This window comes from Scomber japonicus, chromosome 4 (assembly GCF_027409825.1).
Source record: "Scomber japonicus isolate fScoJap1 chromosome 4, fScoJap1.pri, whole genome shotgun sequence".
Taxonomy (NCBI): Eukaryota; Metazoa; Chordata; class Actinopteri; order Scombriformes; family Scombridae; genus Scomber; species Scomber japonicus.
In genome coordinates, this window is record NC_070581.1 from 12,878,232 (window position 1) to 12,901,519 (window position 23,288).

General features: G+C 40.8%; 2 protein-coding genes across 3 annotated transcripts; both read right to left on the reverse strand.

Moving 5' to 3' along the window:
- Positions 1-3,051: 3,051 nt before the first annotated feature.
- Positions 3,052-16,097, reverse strand: l3mbtl1 (L3MBTL histone methyl-lysine binding protein 1). The gene is made up of 21 exons (XM_053317421.1): positions 15,909-16,097; positions 13,527-13,714; positions 12,173-12,302; positions 10,263-10,461; positions 9,439-9,577; positions 9,101-9,149; positions 8,651-8,739; positions 8,174-8,278; positions 7,887-8,022; positions 7,678-7,769; positions 7,135-7,286; positions 6,080-6,156; positions 5,756-5,859; positions 5,217-5,327; positions 4,880-5,021; positions 4,395-4,497; positions 4,075-4,263; positions 3,953-4,002; positions 3,553-3,710; positions 3,395-3,457; positions 3,052-3,259 (listed from the first exon to the last, which is right to left on the reverse strand). The coding sequence occupies exons 1-21, from the start codon at positions 16,075-16,077 to the stop codon at positions 3,125-3,127; spliced, it is 2,580 nt and encodes an 859-aa protein (XP_053173396.1). The 5' UTR covers positions 16,078-16,097; the 3' UTR covers positions 3,052-3,124.
- A 1,951-nt stretch (positions 16,098-18,048) lies between these two features.
- On the reverse strand, positions 18,049-22,943 carry LOC128357073 (serine/arginine-rich splicing factor 6-like). Of its 2 annotated transcripts, none has more exons than XM_053317312.1 (6): positions 22,766-22,943; positions 22,232-22,365; positions 20,386-20,504; positions 20,039-20,241; positions 19,828-19,914; positions 18,049-19,713 (listed from the first exon to the last, which is right to left on the reverse strand). In XM_053317312.1, the coding sequence occupies exons 1-6, from the start codon at positions 22,870-22,872 to the stop codon at positions 19,269-19,271; spliced, it is 1,095 nt and encodes a 364-aa protein (XP_053173287.1). In that variant the 5' UTR covers positions 22,873-22,943; the 3' UTR covers positions 18,049-19,268. The 2 variants fall into 2 exon arrangements, with proteins under 2 accessions (XP_053173287.1, XP_053173286.1); XM_053317311.1 differs by having other exon boundaries at positions 22,205-22,365.
- Between the last annotated feature and the right edge of the window lie 345 nt (positions 22,944-23,288).

Below are 23,288 nucleotides of genomic sequence, written 5' to 3' on the forward strand. Positions count from 1 at the left end.
GATGAGTCTCCAGGAAATGATTGCATGTCAATGTAATGTGACGTGGTGGAAACACAAATGTGTGTGTGTGTGTGTGTGTATGTGTGTGTCACAAATTTCAGACTAAAGATCAACTAATTGGGGGCGGCTTGTCTAATTAGGGACTAAATGACCCCAAGAGTTGTGTCATGGGGTGTCTGGTTGTCATTTCTGAGGTCCTGGTTGAGGTTCGGTTAAACTGGTGGGCTTAGGACCTTTTTTTTCTTTCTTTTGTATATTTTTGAAAAATGACAATTAGTAAAATGTTCATACCTGTATAAATTGTAAATGTGCACAGAAGATGACTTTGTATACTGTGATACACACTGTAAATAATTCATTCAGTAGCTGTCTCTGTGTGTTCGCTATGAGCTGAAAGATTAATCAACTGAACCAAAATACTAATGATTAAACTGTTATGTTAATGAACAAATGAGACAGACCATGATAATTACTGATCTTAAGAGCTTTTGATTAGCTTTTTTTTTTCAATGTATTTTTTAAACTTCTGAAAAGGCCAGACTGACTGCTCGTCCAATCACATTACCTGGCACATAGGTCACATTAGTTCATAAACTGCTAATAATGATTGATTTTATATCATTCACAGCTACTCAACATATGCAGATAGTAACAAATATATGGCCTACAAATGAACTACAAGTGGACCTACTCTCATCCAGATTTTAAACAAGCAGCTTTATATTATCTTTCCTCTTAATTATAAAGAGTTTGAAAAGTCAAATCATTGGAGTGTCTCCCCCCTTCTTGGCATCCTCCTTCCAGAGCATAAAACATAAAAATTGCAAACCTGCTGTTTCCTTCTTGAGTGAATTTTCACCACCAAACAATCAAGTGAATACTTTAATTTAGCTGTGTGTGTCTGCTGCAGCAGCAGGTTATTATCAGCTACGCCTGTGTCCCTGGTCTCTGCAGTGGAACGAGGAGATAAGCAGGGGAAGGATGAAGGGTGTGGAATGAGTTGTCACCACCACAGCCGACTGTTGACGACAATATGGTCAATAGGGGGATGTGATATAAGCAAAGTAAGTTTATAGTCAATAGTGCAACTGGCACACATGCAGTGAATCTGTCTTTCTTTCACACACCTGCACAGGAAATGCTGGTGTGTGTGCGTGTGTGAGATCCCTTAAATACAACATAGAGCAAGAAGACAGCTTTGGATGTTTATTAAGTCATATGGATTGAATGAACGTTTGTGAACCAAGATTATCTTGATACGCACACACACACACACACACACATACGCACACACAAATCCCACCAGAGAGACACACAAAGAAGTAATATTCGAGATTCCAAGAGCCCTTAAAACACTCCAGTAAAATAACTTTCATCTCACAATATCAAATCCGTACACTATTTTTTTTTTTTTAACCAGTTCTGACATAAAATGTAAACATTTCAAAGAACACACTCTGAGTTTCCACCACATGTAAACTGCAACGAGCTCTGTCGGCTGGATACCAAATCCGTGTTTATAGTGCTCAAATGTGGATTTTTACACTCTCTAGTGACCAAGTGCGGTAATATCAGTGGAGAATTCATTTGGGTCTCACAGTTGTGCTAAAATGCCAATGCAAAGTGTCCCTTTTTTTTATCTTTTCCAAAAAAATAATTTAACATCTTTTGCATATAGAGATAAAAACTCAAAACACTGTGTTGTTTCTGCTCTCTCACTCAGATTTTAGAGGATAACACTTGAAATGACAGCTCCTGCATCACGTTATCCGAGCACTGAGAAGAAATTTGAGGCATTAATACAAATTACTAATATTTTACAATAATAATAATGATAATAATTAAGAAACTGAAAAAAAGTTTGTTTGAAGTTGCGCCTTTTCCAAGAAGCTGCTTCTTTATTTGATTTCAATTTTATTCTGTTCCAGGGTGAAGAACGACTTGGATAACAAGAAGGAGCTGTTATATTAAGTGTTACTGAATACAGTACTTCTGTCTCAATTTTTTTTTATTGCACAAAACATGAAGCCTGTAACAGCTTCACTGACCAGCCTTGTCTACTGCATTAAACTCCTCTTAAATATATACACTATATATATTTTGGCCTCTTTTCCACCCTGCCCACAGTCTAACCCTAACCCTCCCCATCTCCTCCCTCTTACTCAACATTTAGATTTTCCTCAGTTTCTATTTTAAAATATCCAGTATTTCAGTATTTTCCCTACATTGTTGATTTCAATTACGAGTCATATTTTCTCAAACTGAAGGTTAAGTCCAGATCTGGGCTCTTATCAGAATGTGTTCATGTGTAAACTTTATCCAAGTATGTTGGAGTATGGTTGGCCTGATTTACAGTTCACATCAAGAGACATGCTGCCCATACTCATTCAGGAAGTTAATGTGTCAATAGTGGTAGTTTCTGAGAATGTGCTGCATGGCTGTTTGGAGCAGCAGGATGCAGAACCACAAGCAGGTAAACACAACAGATGTTTTTGATTTAAAAACACCTGTTAGAAAATCTTCTCTGCATTGATATGGAGCCTTTACCACCTCAGCTGAGTACAAAAACCTGGTTACAGTTTGAATTTCTATTACTGTCATTCTAATATTCTACAAATAATGTGCAAATTCAATTTCAGCATAAAAGGTGAATGTAAATGTACTTTAATAAAGTTTTGGTCAAACCACAGATCTTTAGCTGATGTGAAAATGGCCACTGATGTTTTGGGGGTTTGATAATGACTGAACCCAGACACTTAACCTAACTCATCAGTTGTGAAAAGCACCAAACTCGGAAATCATCAGATGGTCCCCCTCATATACCCCAGCCAGCTTCTATTTAATTTAAAAGCATTCACACTAGTTTGTCCATCATCTCTCTCTTTCTCTCTGACATTCCTTCTTTAGTTTCCAAAAAACACTTATTTCCTCCAAACTCTTTTTTTTTTTTTTCTCCTTTAACCCTGATCGGACCTCACCTCCCCCTCCCCTCCCCCCTCCCTCTCTCTCTGATGGGTACAGGACACCAAACACATGAAAAAGGGGTCAGGGTCTTTTTCCCTGCGACAGAATGAATTTGGCACATGATGATTGGCGGACTGGTGCCCGGTGAATGAGGGCGGGATCATTTGAGTCCCTCGTCTGTGCTCTTGAACATGAGGATGGCGTTGGAGATCTTGAGGGCGGGGCCTAGCTTGATGCTCATGATTTTCACAATGTCGGTCTGAGTCAGCAGCAGGAAGGCTTCCCCGTCAATCATCTGGGGAGATGCAAACACAATAGTGGTGACGTGAATGGATGTACAGTAGTGGTGAAAGGTCAAGAAGAGGTTTGTTGTTTACTACTGTTGCACAAATTAACATCTTCTTCACTGACGCACACTCGGTGGTCTCACCTCTTCTTTGAAGAGACGAGCCTGTTCTTCACAGCCGATTAGATTCTGGACAAACCTGAAGACCTGCAGCACAAACACATCAGATAACAGACAGTCAGAAACCAGAGCAGTCAGAGAAAGAAGATAAATAAATACATATGTAGGTAGTGTTTGCTTACTTCTTCCACGTTCCACGCTGCCACCTGGCTGGCGTGGATGCCCTGAACGCCAGGCAGCAGCTTACAGTGTTGCTCCCAGCACAGAGACAGAGTCCTGTCTGACTGACCGCTCAGAGCTGACATGAACAGTGACGGATACACACCCTCTGAGGACATATCTGATGACACACACACACACACACACACACACACACACACACACACACACACACATATTAAGATTCAACCACAGCTGATTTGTGACATGAATAGAAACATTTCAGACTGAAGTTGCCAATTTTCATGCAGAAAATAAACTGACATGAACTGAAATTCACTGTAAGTTCCTTAAAGCTGGTTTGACGGATGCTGCTGAGTAAAGACATGAAAGTCGGACATGGACAAGTGCATTTAGACTCACTCTGATAGTCTCTTTGCTGGTTCTTCCTGTATTTGGGAGGACGACCGATCCTGAAAACAGAGAAAAAGATTAATGAGAGACAAAAGGAAAAAATGTTCAGGCATACGTGAAGACACCGTTACCTGCCACGGTAATGGGTCTTCTTGGTCCTCTGGCCAAAGAAAAGGTTCCTCTTGCACTCCGAGTCTGACAAGTCGGCCTTCAGCCTGCCCTGGTTACGCTCAGCCAATGGGCAGCCGGATATGCAGTGATGGGCGGTGAAACGGCCCGTCACGTGGCCTGAGCCATCACAACCAGGAGTCGGACACTTCCTGTTTCAAAGACAGACATGTACATTCTTTCAGGGGCCAAAACAGATGTTGGGACCTGCGTATTTTGAATAGCTGGTCCTGTAGAGTTCAGCATCCATGAAATGACTAGGTGAGTTCAGTTCAGTGCTGACCTGTTGTGGAAGCTGTATTTGTTGGCTCTGGGGTGGCTGATGGGTTTACAGGGAACAGAGGAGGGGTAGGTGGACTGGGCGGTAGCAGGAGGCTCCCTCGGACCTGAATATATGCAGATACAGTACAGACACATCCTCAAATGTACACACGCACAACAATAAAGATGGCTCCATCCCAGTAATAAAAGCAGTACCGAACAAAACCCAGACACTGAAGCAGCTAATTGGAATTCAGCCATCATTCATTTAATTATTTACTTTTCCTATTGGGACATATCAATGACAAAAACAACACATATGATGCACATCAGCAGGGGGCAAATACAAAAATACACTGTATATATCCCCCCCCCCCCCCCTCCCCAGGTTAATTTACAAGCTGAGTCCTACTTTACTTTTCTACTTGCCAATTTCAATTATAATTTATATGACATGGCATTACTGTTGTAACTTCCTGTCTTGAGTAAAGTGTTGCTGGTAGCTACCGTGTGGCTGGTGTGTTTTGAGATCCCGCGGGGCAACTTTGAGCGGGTGGCCAGTCATCTCGCACCAGCCTGCTGGATGGATATCAGGGTGATCTGAGTCCATCCACTCGTCATACACGTGACTCCAACCATCATAATGGATCTGAAAGAGAAACAGAGATGGAGCTACGACACGTAGAAATACTGCGCGCGCACACACATACACACAGACACAGACACACACACTTACACACTCGACATAAACACAGCTCATCCTGTAGAGACGTGCAGTACATCACAGTATCAGTACATGTAAACTCTCAGTCCAGCAGTGACGGTTCATGGAAACCATCAGTACCTTAATGCGGTGAGTCTCGACCTCCTCCACTGTGGCCACCCTGATCAGACCAGGACTCCTCTTGTCCACAGCCTCCAGTTTCATCTGAGGCTGAAAGCTGTGGGCTGCACGCTAGTGAAACAGCAGTGGATGATGGTAAGACAAACACTTATTAAACTGATACGTGTGTATAAGCATCTGTGATATAAACGTCACACCTCAGCTGTGCCTCACTATTAAAGCTACATCAGTATTTCTATTATCTTTTCCACCTCCGACTTCTGTCCAGGAGCTCTGCTACATGTATAAATATAAGATTAGGTTTGTCTTCAGACTGAAGAAATCAAAAAGCTCAACAAAATAAAATATTAGATGTTCATGATATCAATAACTGATATGGCTACTGCTATTACTTTTCTTCTCAGATTTTGTGCCTCGCTGTCACTGCTGTTTCTGTCACAAACCACACTGCTATTCAACTAAAGGCCAAAGTGTACACATTTCCTACAATACTGTGAATAAAATATAAAAAAAGACATTATATTTATTCATTGTCTCACCACTTTAAAGGAATCAGCTGCCACCGCCTTGGAGCCAGTCTCCTCCAGGTAATGAGACCAGGAGAACAGAGCCTGATCTGGATAATCTGATGCAGTACAAATTAAATTCACATCAGTCAGTAAATACAAATATTCATCACCTACATGTTCAACAATACACTCATCTGTGATATGTGTATTCATGTCTATGCCATTCTGTATTTATCTTAATCACAGTTTAATAGAAGTTAAAGGAACAGAAGGACAAGAGCTGTTTTTGAAGATTCTGGTTCTTGAAATGAGCGTGACTGTATTTAAAGATTTACAGGGAGAAAAACTGGTCACCTTGAGGTGGTGTTAATGGCAGGTTCCTCTCCTGGCACCAACCGATGTGGTGAATGTACGGACTGCTGGCGTCACACCTGCAGATTTTAACAGACAATAACAACAAGCGTTATAAAATGTGGTTGAGACAGAAATGATGTAACAGACGATTAACAAGCGTTTCATTGTAGGTTTGTGAATGAATTTTAAAAAGAAAATCCACTCTGATCATCCCGTTTAATCACAGGCAGGATTTAGAGGTGTTGAATTGATGCTGGAGCAGACTTTAGGATGCGGCTGATGTTTATTTAAAGCTTTTTACTAACAAGCAGAAAATGATCACCCAACTCTGCAGCTCTACTGAGCCTCTTATAGCTCATTGTTGTCTTTTTACGACATATTTACAAGTCTGGTTCTGTGTCAGTGTTGTGATTAACTGAATTTCATGCAGCCCAAAGCTCTGATAAACCTGCTGTTCTCTGTGGAAGACAGACTGTGAAAAACAGACAGTTATCGACTAGCTGGTGAAGAATGTGGAGCATTTAAAGAGACAGAATAAATGATGTCTGCTGGATGTGAAAGTTCTATCTACTAACAGGTTACCCATGGCAACTGTATATGGTGATTATATGTCAGTTTTTGAGTTGTTCTGCCCCCTTGTGACCATGTATAGGTTGTATATTGCAGCTTTCAAGACTGAGCACAATCACATCAGTGCTTTTAGTTATTTGGTTGATTAGATCTCTGCTCAGGTTTATGTGGAGCCATGCTGGCAAATACATGATGTCACCAAACGTTATGTCTCCACTTCAGTCATCTAACAGTCATGGAGGTGTCAATCAAATACAGACTGTGCACGTCCGCACAATCCCTGAGAAGAGGTCTAATCGGATAACAACAGTGAAAACACCTGTGGGAGAGTAAATAGATGAGATTCATGACTCTGTTCTGTATTATCAGTCTACTGTCACATATCACTGGCTTCACTTTCTTTACAGCTATTTGGTATCATATTTAAAGATTATTTTTAAATGATTTCTCAAAGTCCAGATGTTCCTGATGTTTGTGAGGCCCACCAGTAGTCATATGTGTCATCCCAGTTGTCGAAATGAACCAGGAAGCGGTCGTCCACCACGTCAGTGATGGTTGCTACACAGATGAGGGATGGGTTCATGCGGTCGACAGCCTCGAGCTTCATTCCTATCTCGAAACTGCTCTTCACATCCACCTAAAGAAAAAGCAAAAATATTAAAGATTACATGACAAGTGCACATAAGGAAAATGAGACAGGAAACATGATGAAATACAGAAGCTGAACCCTTTAAAAATGAATTGTGCTGTTTGACTGTTTTTAAATGTATTTATTCAGCCATAAATCTTTAAAAACAGAGACAGATTTGCTTGATATATTGAAGCCTGATCCCTGCAAGCATCAAACATGAGGGTGCAGAAGAAAGTCTGATTTAGACAACAAGCTATAAATACCTACAGATTGTCACAATTTGCTGATGTGTGTTTAAAATAACTTTGATTACTGGTTTCCCAACACTAAATCATTCACCTCATCCATTCATGCTTGTTGATTATAAAACTACCGTATATTATATAGTGGCAGTTACCCTCCCAGGACTGGCAAACAGTTCTTTGGGAGCCACTTGTGCTTTAGTCATTCTCAGGTAGTTGGTCCAGGTAAACTCCTCCTCTTTACAACCTGTAGGGAAGAATATGGGAGGGAGGGAGGGGGGGATATTTAGGTTTTTTTGCCATGTTTACTCTATTAAAATGTTTTTTGGTCTTTGGTGGATTTCAGAGTGTTGTCACCTCTGACCTTTGGGAGTGTGCAGTTTGTGTCCTGTGCTCTCACACCAGCCTGCAGGGTGGATGTCTGGGGAGTTGGCGTTAACCCAGAAGTCGTGGCAGTCGGAGTAGCCGTCAAAATGGAGCCGAAGCCGGTAACCGCAGACCTGAATGACGACACGACGCATTAGAGAAAGCAGGCTGAGCTCCTTAAAGTAGTCTGTCAGAGAGTAGGAGTTGATTTTTTTTTCTTTAAATCCTCAATAATCAGCCTGGCCGTTAAGGTCCATCGACCGTGTTAATGGACGTCTGGCTCACCTCGGCCACAGTGAGGACGAAGTACATGGAGGGATGTTGCGGATCGATGCCCTCCAGCTTCATCCCCTGTTTAAAGCCGTTCTTCACTGTCGGCACTCTCTGGGTCTGGAAACACGGGATAAAAAGAGCAAACGTTTCACTACAGAATATCAAAATTACAATAAAAAAGAAACAAATGATATTTTCTGAGGAAGCAAAGAACAGAGGAAATAAGATCATTGCAAATCTATTTTCTTGAACTAGTGTTTTTTTTATTAAAACTCTATTTCTACTAGGAAAGAAAATGTCCCAGGAAAAATTTACACTTGTCATTTCCTCCCTTGGCATTCCTGCACTATTTGTTTACTTGGGGCATCGGGTGCATATCTGTGCTATAAACAGAGCTGCAGTGGTAGTAAAAGAAGTCGTAAAAAATGATGGGTGTGCACTGCTGGGTGAACCTGTGTGTGTATGTGTGCCACAAACACTCAAACCTACCTCTTGGAAAAGCTTGTTGGGAGCAGCGACAGCTTTGGTTTCCTCTAGATACTGGGCCCACGTCCACTGCTCTGTCTTACTGTCTCCACCTTCACCACAAATACAAATCAAGCTGATTAATTTAAGCAACAGCAAGACATCAACAGCACTCCAGCCTACAAATTGATGGGAGAGGAAAGGATTTTAATGATTAAACAGCAGAAGACAGGAAGGAGGAAAGAAACAGATTCCCTGAGCAGCTGATGTTATAAAGTCACTGCTCCTGTGATTTAAATTTATAGTCAGTGTCTGATACCACTGCGACATTAAATTATTACTTTCCATTCCTCTACCTGTCCTGTTAGCGGGTAAGGAACTGCAGAAAAGCCAACAAATGAGCAAAAAGAAGTGTGACAAAGGATGACATGATACAGTAAGTAAAAGACAGATGCAAAACATGATTATTCCAACCTCCTCTGATGTGTCTGCCGTCTGCCTTCGAATCATCTGTTTTCTCATCCTAAAAAAAACACAGAATAGAAACTTTGATTCAAAAACGTCTCTGTTATCAACACTAATGACTTGTTCTCTGTTGTCTGTTTGTTTCTGATGTACAGAGAGTAAAAAAAAGCCAAACATATAGCAACTGGATAGAATACAGTCACTAAAATGACAGCAAATGATTGTTTAACAGTTTGTATTATGTGCATGGACTCTTACTCATGATATGCCTCATTCATGCACGTTTGACTGAACTCCGCTGATATGACAACATCTTGTTATCAGTGGATGTAAGAACACTGTCCCACCGTGCCCTCCATGTCGGAGTCTTCCTCAGAGGGACTCAGGTACTCCTTCCTCTTCCTCTTCCTCATTGGCTTCAGGTGATCGGGGTTTAGGGAGGAGACCCTCCCGCCTGCTGGCACCTTCTCCACCCCGATAATCCTCCTGAGGTACAGAGAGTGCAGACAGTGTTCCTCAAGTGTGAACGTAACACCTGACTGTAGTTTGAGCCTCATTGTCTGTCTTCTAGATATGTTGTTGTGATGTGTGCCCAAATACATCCTGTAGCTCACTCATTATTTATAAGTCTGTTACTGCTGTATGTCTTTCATGTGTTGCCTGCTCTGATCTGTCAGGGCCCTTTAAACCTAATCCTACTGACTGGGGTACTCACAGACACCTCAAGTATATATATTTTTTGTTTTATTCTATAATTCCAGTTTTTCAAGACTTCGTCAATCAAATTGTTACTAATGACTTCATAACATTGTTTTTCGGTTGCTTTAATTTGTGCTTTATAAAAATACACCCAATTTTACCTATGCAGTTTTAATAGATGGAACTACTTACTGAGTTTATGTTTTCCATGGGTCCTAATTTAAAGCTGAACACACTAGACAGATGACATTAATAACATAACTAATAATGTTTTGAAAATAAGTTTTAAAATTTGCTATGATGGTAGTTTCTTGCAGTAGTTTATTCTTGGGGTCCCCAGAGAACCCAGTCAGTAGTCCTTGTATGCTAAATATGTTGGTAGGATGGGGGTTCACAGTATTAGTGAGTAACTGAGTAACTGTACATAACGTGTGTGTATGTAAAGATGGACGTGTGAGTGTGATCAACATACTTGTCAGTGATTGGCTCTCTGCGTAGCTCCTCTGTGTAGGTCCTCTGAGCTCTGGGGTCGTGGTTCTGTTGGGCCGGTCCGACCTGAACTTCAGGTTTAGCCTGGACCACCCTCTCTGGCTGCACAGCTGCGCCTCTCACAGAAACAACAGGAGCTGATGTATCTGGAATATAAAGTCCAGGCTTGGTGTTGATACAGGCTGACGTTTTTAGTGATAAAACATGTCGGAGCCGCTCAGCAGGCAGATATTTTTGTCTTTGTGTATTTAAACCTGAGTATGTGGAGTCACACAGCCACAGTCTTTCAGAGCACACGTTAGATAACTGTCTTTTTTTTATGACTAACAAGAGACAACGTCCGTCATGGTGATGAAGCTGCATTAGTCAGTTAATTAGCTTATACGCTGGTTTGAACATGAATAGTCACCAAGAACAGGAGACAACCGAGTGTGTTGGAGTTACAAACTGTATGTTTTCTGTTATTATCTTCACTTACAAGCAGAATGTTAAATCTTTACATCATGTTTTTCATTAGGGTTCAGTCTGGTGTTTCTTTGGCTCCACTCCCTGATGTTTTACTGAGCCAAGTCGATGATTTATTGCAAGACAGCAGCTCTGTCTCAGGGAAATGATTATATCACTCAAATGACAATTTACATTTTTTTGGTGATGGTGTGTGACAAGCGACAAACAGGGATGTGGTATGCACCTCAGCCATTAGGCTACAGGGTGCCCACAATATACAATCATGAGATATTATAAGTTAATGTAATGTTTTGCAAGACATGTAAGTGGAATTAATGAAGTTTTAGGGTAATATAGTTGTACGTTTCTCACATTCAAGATTCTGGGGCTGCAATGGGTAGTTGATGTCATCTTGAAACAGTGATCAACATTATTTTTCACCATTTTCTGAAAGTTTATGGACAAAATATCTAATTGATGAATCGACAAAATGATCTAAAGTTTTATTTGATAATGAAAAAAAGAATTAGTTGCAGCTCTACAAGATTAAAAATGTGCAAAGATATACATAATTCTGACCCGGTGAGGATTTTTTAAAGACTTCATCCCATTATTTTTGAATCAATCACTTTATTTTGAGCTAATTTAAAGATGTTCTTGTGGGAAAAAGGTTAGTCCTCTACTTATTGATTACTTTAATCCTTTTTTTTCTCCAGCTAGATTTGGAACATCTGAGCACCGCCTGCTTGACACGTTGAACATGAACCTGCAGCTGCTCTATCTTCACTTGTCAAGAGGAGCTCTGCTGCAGCTGATGTAATTATTGCTCATTTCTGCTTAACACACACACAAGTGAATCACTGCATGCTGTAAAGTAACAGTGCAGCTGTGTTTAGGAAGTAACAGTCATTTATACAAGATTGTACTGATTGAATATGTGCTGTATTAAAGGAGATGCACATATGATGCTATCATTTACGTAATAGGTTATATACTACATGATGCTTCATAATGAATCACTGTACTGATTAGGGTGAATATTTCATGACATGATCATTTTTCTGTCTACATTGGTACAAACTGTCCAGAGTGACCAGAAATGAAATAAAGCCTGACTGATGATATAATGACGACAAACAGGAGCTGCTGGGAATCAGTCCAGAAACCGTTGAGCGTTATTTATCTTTGATGGAACACTTGATTTACTGAGTGCATATTGTGCCCCATGATAAGAGTTCATGAAAGTAATCAAGATCACTCATCTGACTTGTTTTTCATCTAAAACCAAAGCAGTAGTTCAGTGTGTTTAATTTTGTGTTAGACTGATCTAATCAGCAGATCCTCCTGGCAGCTACAGTTTCTCAAGTGTTTCACTTAACTGCACTATTTTGTCTTTCAGCTGCTGACATCACTACATCCTTATGTAACCTGTTTCCATGACTCTACCTGGCTTGTCTGGAGGAGCGCTTTCTGCGTCATTGGATCTCCCAGAAGTCCCTGCTGTTGGTTCAGTGGTGCTGCTGGTGGTCCCTGGGGTGATCAGTGTGCTCAGTGTTCCTACTTCACTAACACAGAACTACAACATACACACACACATACACACACACACACACACACACACACAAACATATACACACACATATTCACTCGCATCAATGGATCCATCTGTCAAAATGTGTCATGATGCCTTATCCTTTCTACTCAACCTATTTATACTAAAAGCATTCAAGGCAAAGTATCACACAATATACATTCATTACAACTACATGTCCAATGGGGAATTTGTAAAATCATGAATCTTTGTTTCTTTCCTGACATTTGACTAATGTGCTCTAGTGATAAAGTTGTGAAGTTGATCTGTTGAACACAGTTACCTGCTCAAAGTGTGAGTTAATTTAACAGTTGTCAGAATAAGTTTGATGGAACTTTAGCAAATGACCCCCCAGGACAATCAACTTACTAAGGAGAAAGCAAGAGATAAAGATCCTGAAATCCTCTCTAAATCAGATGATATGAGTAATGCAGCTTGCTGGGCCATGTTGCAAGACAGCAGAAACCTCTGGGGCTGAAAAATGAAGCCAACGCTAAAGATCTACAGTTTCTCGAATGGCCATTTGAACTTTAAAGCAGAAATACACATGTTTATAGTCTGATACAAAAAACGGTTTTGGTCTCTATAGCTAATTTCCCCATTCATGACAACTGTATAGAGGTAAAATTAATTAGTTATTAATTATTAATGGTGTTGTCGCTTTAAGTGACAGGTGGGTGCCATCACAAGCAAGTCACTACCATGGTGACAACATTGATTAGGTAACATAACCATGGTGTAATTCCAGAAACACAGAGTATAGGCGTAGCTGTCGCTATTTCAGTGTGTTTTCAGTTGATGAAAGTTAATTATAACATCTTGGTTGCCTAAAAAGTCTTGTTCAGTGTTTGGTTGCATTAAAAGACCTTCTAAAGTGTCAGATATTAAGTTTTTCCAGTACATACATTTTGTTTTAATGGTTTTTAGTTTTTTCACCAGCAATAACTAGCATTAGCATTACCACATTTAACCGTAGGATATAAATACCCCGTGCTAACTAAGCTAGTAGCTAGCAACTAATTGTAGGGTCAGCTCAACCCTCTCATCCAAATATGCTCACTTCTGGCTCCAAAAATCCAAGATGGTGATGGTCAAAATACTAATCTGAGGCTTCAAAACAGGAGTCCACAAACCGATGGGTGACATCACGGTGGCTACATCCATTATTTTTATAGTGTCTATGGTTGCAAGTCAGAAACATCTCCTTACCTTGAGGTTGCTGCTGGGCAGGATTGCCATCCCTTCCTTCCATTCAAGGACGTGGACGATGCTACAAGCCCCACCCACCTGTGCTGTCAGGGTGGGCTTAACCGTCTCATTGACCCTGACTCCTTTACCTGGGTCTCCCAGGGTAACAGCTGGAGTCACCTCCACCTTCTGATGACCGGGAACAGGAGCTGTAGAGAGTAATAATTCAAATGTACTACTGTGCTCGGGGCACACAAGACGATGAATTTGCCACGTAACATTTTCTTTAGCCAAGTTAGCAATCCACTATTTAAGTCCAGCCTGAAATATCACAACAGTTATTGTATGGATTGCCATGAAATTTTGTACTGATATTTATGGTTCTCAGAGGATGAATCCTACTGACTTTAGTGATCCTTAAACTTTTCATGTGGTGCCACCATGAGGTGGTTTTTAGTGAAATGTCTCAGCAATGATTAATTGCCATGAAATATTGTACACATAGCTTTTCATCTTGTGCCTTCATCAGGTAAATGTTTCAGTTTGTCCAGTAATTTGGTTTATGACCAAATACCAGCAAAACTAATGACACACCCATCTGCATAAATGATACTGCTTTGTGCTAACTGGCAAATGTTAGCATACTTAACTAAAATGGTAAGCATTGTAACCATTATAACTGCCAAACATCAGCATGTTAGCATTATCATTGGGATTGTATTAGCATTTAGCTCAGGTTGTTTTTTTTTTTTAAAGATTTTGTTGGCATAGACACCTTTATTTATCAGTAGGGAGAGGGGGGTGGAGGGAGAGAGAGGGGATGTGACATGCAGTAAAGGACCTCCGATCGGGATTGGAACAGGGGTCGGCTGTGTATATGGCATACGCTCTAACCACTCGACCTGCGCGCCCAGGCTGTAGACTCTTTGTCTTGTTATATTTTATTGTATCATTTTGCTACCTGTTTTCTATGTGTAATTCACTAGACATTAAAAACTGTGAATAAAAATAAACTCTCCCATGTTTTACAATGGATTTACAATCGATGTAAGCATGTGTTATTGGAGACCAGTGTTTCTTCAGCAACACGACAACATGATAAAAAATAAGGTAGTATTTGATACTTTATTGTCATGTCAATCGGCAAATGTTTGTATTGGTTCATGTGGGTTAGTTTCTGCAGATGGACATAATTATCATCATAACAACTAAATATTGAGTCATGGCCAATAGAACAATATGATGCCCTATAGGGTAATATATGGCTAATATAATTTCACATCAATAAATCATCATCATGTACACTTTGAGGAGAGCTGTAGTTATAAACAAAAGAGACACTAAACTGATTTTTATATTTGTACATTAAATAATTATAATTTCAAAGAAAATGTACCTGATCCTGTTAAAATGTCCAGACCCTCTGCTCAAATATGTTTGACTTCTAGTTCCCTCAGTTGGATGTTTGAGCTTCACTGTGCAGAATGATGGATGTGCAGAGTTTGACACCAGAAGGTTGTTTTCATATTTTTCTGCTGAAGTGAGAAAGTTTTTCTGGGCTCACACTGAATCAGTTTAAGATGTGTACGGACAAGTATGATCGTGGCAGAAGTGTGATGTGGAAACTTGAAGCCTGCAGTGTACAAACACTGAGAGTGAAGCAAGAGACATCTTGTGTCCAGCAGTTACATTTTTGAAACAAAAATATTTACATATTCATAGTTACTGCATCAATCATTGAATGAGAAGAAATACATGTTTAACAAAATTTAACTATTTCAGGATAAAAAACCCATTATAATAATAATAATAATAATAATAATAATCAGAATAAGGTTGTATTTTCATTATCAATTAATCTGGTGATTGTTTTCTCATTTGATCAATTGTTAATACTTCAGATGTTAAATAACTGTGAAAAATGGCATTCACAATTTCTCAGAGGTAAAGATGATGTCTTCAAATTGCTTGTTTTGTCTGACTAACAATCTAAAATGTCAAGAAGATAAAGAAAAAACAGCAAATTTCCACTTTTGAGGAGCTTTAACCATCAAATATTTGGCTCCGGTTTCACAAGGAGATCTTTAAGAGAGACTTTGGTGAGGATTGACATATTTGTCTAAAAGATAATAATACCACATATGATTATAAAACATTATATAAAACAAGATAAATAACCTTGTTTCTTGATATAATCTCAGTGAAGTGGGTAAAATGCGGATATTATTCAATATGGCAAATAGTGAGAATAAATACACTTTTTTAAGGCGACATTTAAACAGATTTTGTTTCTTAACCCTCTAAGTAGGTCAGAGGTCAGGGTCTTGCTTAAGGACACTTTGGCAGCGTGTATACAGTATTAGTCAATAGTGTGTACTCCACCCTCAGACCTCCTCTGCTCACCTGGTAGGAGCAGGGCTGTGGTGGTGTGGGTCTGGGGCCGAGCCTTCTTGGCCATACCGTCGCTACCACAGATGAGGACGGTCTCAGTGGGGGACGAGGAGGACGGGGCCAAAGGGGCGCAATCAGGTTCTTTGGGTGGAGGAGCCTCCATGTTGACTTTGGCACTCATAATGGCGTCCCTGTGCCTTACTCCGGAGAGCTGAAACACAAAGAGTATAAGGCACAGGCGGCATCCAATTCAGTGGTTTAACAACAACATCACAGCATGAGCTCCATCTAGAAAATGTGGAGTCCTCATGTGCACATTTAGTCCAGGTCCTCTTAGTGTGTCATGCTGCATATGCTCAACGTTTCTAGACATTTTCTGTAATTCATAATCTAGTGGTTCACCTCACATACCCCTAAACTGACCCTAATTACACCACAGACCCCCATCTGATAAGATTGTTCTTTTATGTTTTATAGCAGAGTGTATAAAACCAATGACCCAAATAGTAACACATTCAGTCATTGTGTACTAATGGATAGATTATAATGACAATAAGTGATACCCCTTTTTTGCTGGGGACCCACTGGAACCTTTCAGAAGCCACTTTGAGAACCACTGTTTCATAGAGTGTATGTTTACACTTAATTCATCTATTGGTGTAAAACATCCACAGCGTCTTGTCAGGAGGTCTTCATTTAGAGGGTGTTGTTTGTTGTACAGATTATAAATTAATTTGAGACAATATAAATAAACTTAAGCTGACCGGTAATGCTCAGTTCAGTCTCTGTCGTGCAGTCCTCTGAACAGCTGTTACAGTGGTTCGACTGATCGGATTTTGATCCTTAATTGTATTTATTATTACTGTGGTATTAATATAATACACATGAGCACTGAGTGAAAAAGAAGAAATAAAATACAATATAAGATGACTGATGTGGACCACTTTGGTGCTACAACATTAATGAACACATCAAAATATGAGACCACCATATTTACATCATATAATCGGACCATAGAAATAAATGTTTTAGCCTCTTATTATTTCCCTCCCCCAACAAGCACCGAGACATGTGGATGGAGATTTAACTAACAAATGAGAGGAGAGCGACTTCAAAATGTTTTCTCAACTTCAGAAAAAAAAAAACATCAAATATTTATGAGTGCCATTTTGTACATTAATGGTAGCTCAGAGATGGCATGACCCCGAGTGACTTCCAAACAGCATCTATTCCCTCCAATAAAAAGCCAAAACATGGTGACACAATATTTACGCATAAATCCATACAAACACATACAGAGAGCAAAAAACCACAACATTTCAGTTAAAATGGCGGAGGATGTGAAATCCTTGAGGCAAAAAAAAAAATGTGTAAAAGCAGTGTCTTAAATCCTGTGAAGATCCCATTTAGTGAAAAATGAACCCTGTCACCCATTCCGGCAACATCTCCTATGAATGAGCAACATTTTCACCTCCAAACAGCGTTCAGCGTTGAATATATCGCAGTAACCTCGGCGCGACTGCTTCTTAATTCAATTGGGTCAATTAAACGCCTGCCATGTCCAAATGTGTATTTTTTAAAGATGAACAGCTTTGTGGTTGCCTGTAAAAAGCAGACCGCTAAAACGCTTCACCTTAAGAAAAAAATAAACAAAACATACTGACACTTATCTATTTATAGCTGTACACGTTTTAAAGACGTTCTCGTTTGCTATATTTACAGGATTAATTAAAATGTGAAGTAAATTCGTGGCTGTGGATCATTTCGGAAACTGAAATTTGGCTTACCAGCTCTGATCTCCTGCGGCCCCGGGGCTCCGACTGCGCATGCGCGGGCCCGGAGTACAGTCACAGCTCTCCGCCGTGTAAAAAGCTCAGCAGCGATGATCGATACGTGAACATAATGTAGTGCACTATTGATCAGTCTGGAGACTGTTTTAACAGCTGCTCGATCACATTTTACCTCCAACAATTAAACAGCTTCTGCTTTCGTCCCCGACACATCCTCCTGTTTTTCTCACCCAGAGAGCATCATCTCTTAATAACCACCATTTATTATATAATTAGCAGGATGTAGGTCATGTCGATACTGCAGTCATGGGTTTTTTAATCCTGACAAAAAAAAAAAAAAAAAAAACTCCACATCACACACGTTTTTTTCCATTAAGATCTTTAATTGAACATACAATAAAAAAGGACATTTTCTGTTAGATCTTGTTTGCAAAGAGAAAAAAAATCTTCCCACAAGATGGAGACTGTAAGAGGTTTCATGTTTTTGTAACCTCATATGTGTCCTTTTGAGTTCAAAAGCTCATGTATTAGCTGCACACTTAACAAGCAGAGGCATAACAAACCCCCAGATTCAAACTTGCATTAAAAAAAACAAAACCAAACTGAAAATGACAATCTGGGCTGCAAAACAGTAACTGCGACTGCGATCGAGGCATTGAAGCTCTAAATCTGAAATCCAGAAAGTAAAAAAAGGGGCCCTTTCCACGGATTGCTCAAGATTACACGCACACGCACACACACGCACACACACACGCACACGTCAAGTGGCAACAAAAAGGAATACATCAGTCTTTAATTCTGATCACACGCTCTATGTACAGAGATTAAAAAGGGATCGTAATTGTCCATCTACAGTGGAAATTGTTCATTCATGAAACAAACCATTTTCTTGTAAATTTGCCATTCTGCAGTACTTGTTCTTACATCCCAGTTGTGCATTTTAGAGTGCTGCAAGATAAAGACCGCTTTCTTAAAGAATCTGTCAACTGAGCCTGCGGATCAAAAGGGAGACTGCTCCGATGCTGTAGCCAAACACTACTTTTCTCCCACAGTCATGCAGTCTGAAAGAGTCCTTAACTAAAACAGTCATAAATGATGCGTCATGAGACATCATCGGACACTGGACTGGATCAATCTACCAACTGAATAAGATTCATGTCAAACAAAGTAAAATGCTAATAATAATAATTTGTGCTAAAGCTATAAACAGCTTCTAGTAGATTACAGTTGAAGTTGTTGAAATTTGAGATTTAACTTCTAGGTTCCAGTTTGCAATATTTTAAGACCATCAGTTTAGCTTCTGAAAATAATAAATATGGTGAGATTGAATTCTTTCTGAGAGTAGGATGTTTGAAAGAAGACTAAAATGATTCCATAAATGAAATGAAACTGATCAAGTAGCCCCGTCATTGTTGTGCATCCTCTAATGAAACTGCATCTAAACGTCTGAGAGAAGTGTGGACGTGAAGGAGAAAAGTAGACGAGTCAGGAAGCATATAGCCAGTATGAAGAAACTGCGCATTATGTACAGCATAGGGATCAAGCTCGACAATTAGAGAACCGCCACCCTCCTCTACTCCCACTAATCCTGAGAAGCTGATCGAGACCTTGAGCGGGACTTTGAGCGAGAGGCTGAGCGTTTCTCCCTCGACTTTGACCGGCGGTCATCCTCCTGTGGGGACGGGGAGCGGGAGGCAGATTTTGCAGCGCGCTCCTCCTTCCCGTTCTCCACTGGGGAGGCTGAACGACTGCGGGACTTCTTGTCGACGGACATCTCCTTGGATCGACTGCGGGAATCCCGTTCAGACTTTACCTTTGAGCGACTCTTTGAACGGGACTTAGATTTACGTTCAGCTGAGCGAGACCTGGATTTGTGGGAGCGTGAACGAGATTTGGATTTAGATTTGGATCGAGAACGGGACTTGCGGTTGCGAGAGCGTGATTTGCTTTCTGCTGACTTGGAGCGAGACTTCCTTTCAGATCTGGAGCGGGAATGGCGACGTCTTTTGTCGCTACGAGAACGAGACCTGTAAAGAGTAAAAGAAATGTTCATACTTCACATGACTGATCAAGGCATCAAATACACGGTCTACATAGTCCCATTTTATTCTTAAATTTTTCTACTTAAGATCCATCCTCACCTGGAGTGGGATCTGGAGCGACTCCTAGAGCTCCTGCTCCTTTGGCTTCTACGGCTCCTGCTGCGGGAGCGGCGGCGGCTGCGAGATCTGAGGATGGCAACACGAAGTTAAAAATATACACCAGCCAATTCTCCTGCAGTGTAATGAAGGATGTGACGCACAGCAAATCTAACAACAGAGAGCTGGCTAAGTGGTGACGAGGTGTACAAACCTGGAGCGGCTGCCAGAGTAAGACCTTCGGCGGCGAGGCCGGTCCTCCACTAGACGAATCTTTCTTCCATTGATGTCGGTTCCATCCAACTTGTCCAAAGCCCTCTTCATGTCCGAGTGGGAACGGAACTCGATGACTCCCTCGTTGGTGCGCTCCTTGTGGGCATCTGCATAAGTCACCTCTCCTGCCTGACGCATGAAGTCCTGAGTAACAAAGTGGAGAGAAAAATGTAATCCTTGTGCTGCAAACTGGACACAGACTGACTTCTATTCTGAAGGTCAGGTTCTGTTCATACTGTTAAAAAGACCAAGGTTCACAATTTTTCAAACGTTTCCTTTTCACGTTACCTTCAGGTCCTGCCAACTGCAGCGGCTGGACAAGTTCTCCACAACCAGACGGTATTCAGTACGGACTGGTGGTCCATACTTATCCCTGCCAGAGCGACTCCGGCTGCTGTAACCGCTACCTTTAAAAACAACAGCACAAGAAAAAGTTAGAAATCACTGAAATGGCCAAAACACAAAGAACTACTGGTCTGGATTATCAAATGAACAAGGCAATGACTTGCCAGATAAAAGCCCAAGGGGGTATAAATTTGCACTTAATGAAAGGAGTCCCTCTGATCCCATTTTCAAACACAAAGCTTCAGATAAGTGATCTACAAGCCCATGCACGGGCTCTTTAAAGTTTGCATTGTTCAACAATGAAGTTGTTCTCTGCTGCAAAGAACACCACTGCATCTGTTTCCGGCAATACAAAGCCTGTCTTACTCCGATACATCACACTGTGATGGATTAGCTGCATAAACAAATGGACAGTGATGTTCTTTCAAGACCTCTGAACCCTGTAACACAAACAGAAAGGAGGCATCCACATAGGTTGCGGTCAAGGACACCGTTAGATCAAATTGAGCTAAGAGCGGTGTTAAGTGACACATACACCAATCTTTGTTTAAGGCCATTTGACCAGGTGTCAGTCACAATTTGTTTTCCAGTTTACTCACTTACATTTTTTTGATTGCAAGTTCTTTACTTTAAGAGCCGCTCCACTTATGTTTGCTGTCAACATAGAAACCAATGGCAATCCTCACCATCGCCCCTGGTCTATTGGCAATAGGCTGCTGTCATCATGGCTTCCGGTTAGGTCAGCCAAGGATCAAGGGGGGCAAAGGTCACACACACATTGTAAGGTGAAAGCCAAGGCCAAACGGGACAGGCAGTCATCTTAGCCAGTCATCTTTAGCCTCAATGGACTCTCAGCCTCAGCCCGCAACTGGACTCTTTCAAATTGAAACATCAAGGACTTTTGTTAATGTTGAATATGAAAATATGTACCAAAGTAAGAAATACACATTTCACATGAAAATGTTAGTCTACTCCTAATGCTTAAGCTAAAATTACACTAAGTTTGCGGTGATAATTTCTGAATAATTTTGTTTTGAGGTGCAAAGTGGGGAATTTGCACCTTCAAAACATGGCTCACCAAACTTAATTATCCAAGAGGACTTAGTAGTAATACATGATAAGTCCTGCTTTCAGGCCATCTTAACTGCTACCAACACTTCTTCTACTCCAGGGCTGTGTCTTGCAGATTGTTGTCCCTTCCCAATAACTGATGACCCACAGACCAATCGATTGTAGACCGTGATCACTAGGGAGGAGCAAAAACCTGCAGGTCACCAACCCTTGATGATCGAAACTGCGCACTGGGATGAGCTCCAACACAAGACAGATGTACAAATGTTAACTGGACTCCTGAACAATTAATAAAAAAGAAAACCAATCCCGTTTTAATCAGCTACAAATAACTTTGCTCATAGTCATGCTACTACATATGACAACAAATATGGATAAAAGTAATATAGCAATATTAACACTAACTTTAAGTTTGCATGCAACCTCAGCCATAAACTTATAACCACGTTACATATTAACTTTCAAGGATTCAAGTCTTCTGGTCATAACCCATGACTCTGTGTGAGTGTGTGTGTGTGTGTGTGTGTGTGTCTATAAAGAGTCAACAGGTCAAATAAACTAAAATTTTGCTGAAAGTCTAGATGAGCAGTACAGTAACAAACAAGACGTATGTGTGTGTGTGCAGTCCACATCGACACCTCACCCCAAGGGGAAGGGGAAGAGAGGGTATCTTGTAATAGACTGCACTTACTGCGCCCACCACCCCAGTAACCCCCACCGTAGCCATCTCGGTCTCGCCGTGGTCCCCGGGCATGCTCGACGATCACCCGCTCCCCGCACAGCTCCTTTCCGTTCAGTTCGTACACGGCGTCGTCGGCGTCTCGGTTGTCTTCAAACTCCACGAATCCGTAGCTGCAGGTAAAAGAAGAAGCAGCCTTTACACATAAAGTAAATGCAATCACAACAAACAGTTAATAGCTCCACTGATCACACTAGACTAGCATTGGTTAGCAGGGCCTGCTAGCTGTTAGCTGTAGCAAACACAAAGACGCCATGTTGGCCATGCGACATTTGCCACACAGACTACACCAAAGTTAAGGAAACTAAACATTTAGACTGGTCATACTGGTCATATCCAAACAAAATTAACATGCAGTGTGAACTTTCTATCGAAGTTGAGCGCAGAAGTGATATACATTCAAACAATTAAAGAGTGAAATGTTGCCATGCCAGCGCTGACGTCGTTAACGTGAACGGTTAGTGTTAGCTGGGAAACGTTAGCAAACGTTAAGGCGTCTTCACGCAGACTCACCCGTTCTTTAAATCGATCTCCATGAGCTTTCCATATCCGCTGAAGAATCTCTGGATGTCTTTTTCACGGACATGGTAGCTCAGCCGTCCGATATAAACACGAGGCATGGTTGTGTCGACTGCTCTTCACCGCGTCTCGTTAGCAGGCTATGGCTAGAACCGACCGCTGCTTCTTCAACAAGAACCCGCCCAAACAGCCAATTACAGTCAAGCTCACGGCACGTCATTTCCGCCATTCTGCTTCAAATTAAAGGTTCACATATCTCCACTTTATCAATGAGAGTTAACTGATTTGACTTAAAGGACAAGTTCACAATTTATCAATTTAGTCTTAAAACAACAGTCAGGTGTCCATATGAACACTGAAAGAGGTTTTCTTCACTATAATCATTACTCATCATGTTCATACTGGCGGTTTAAAGAACCCTTTAAAATATGCTTTCATTGTAAGTGATAGGAGCCAAAATCCACTCATTTAGTGCTTTTGACTCAGCAGTCTGTTAGTCATATGAAGTGGATATCTG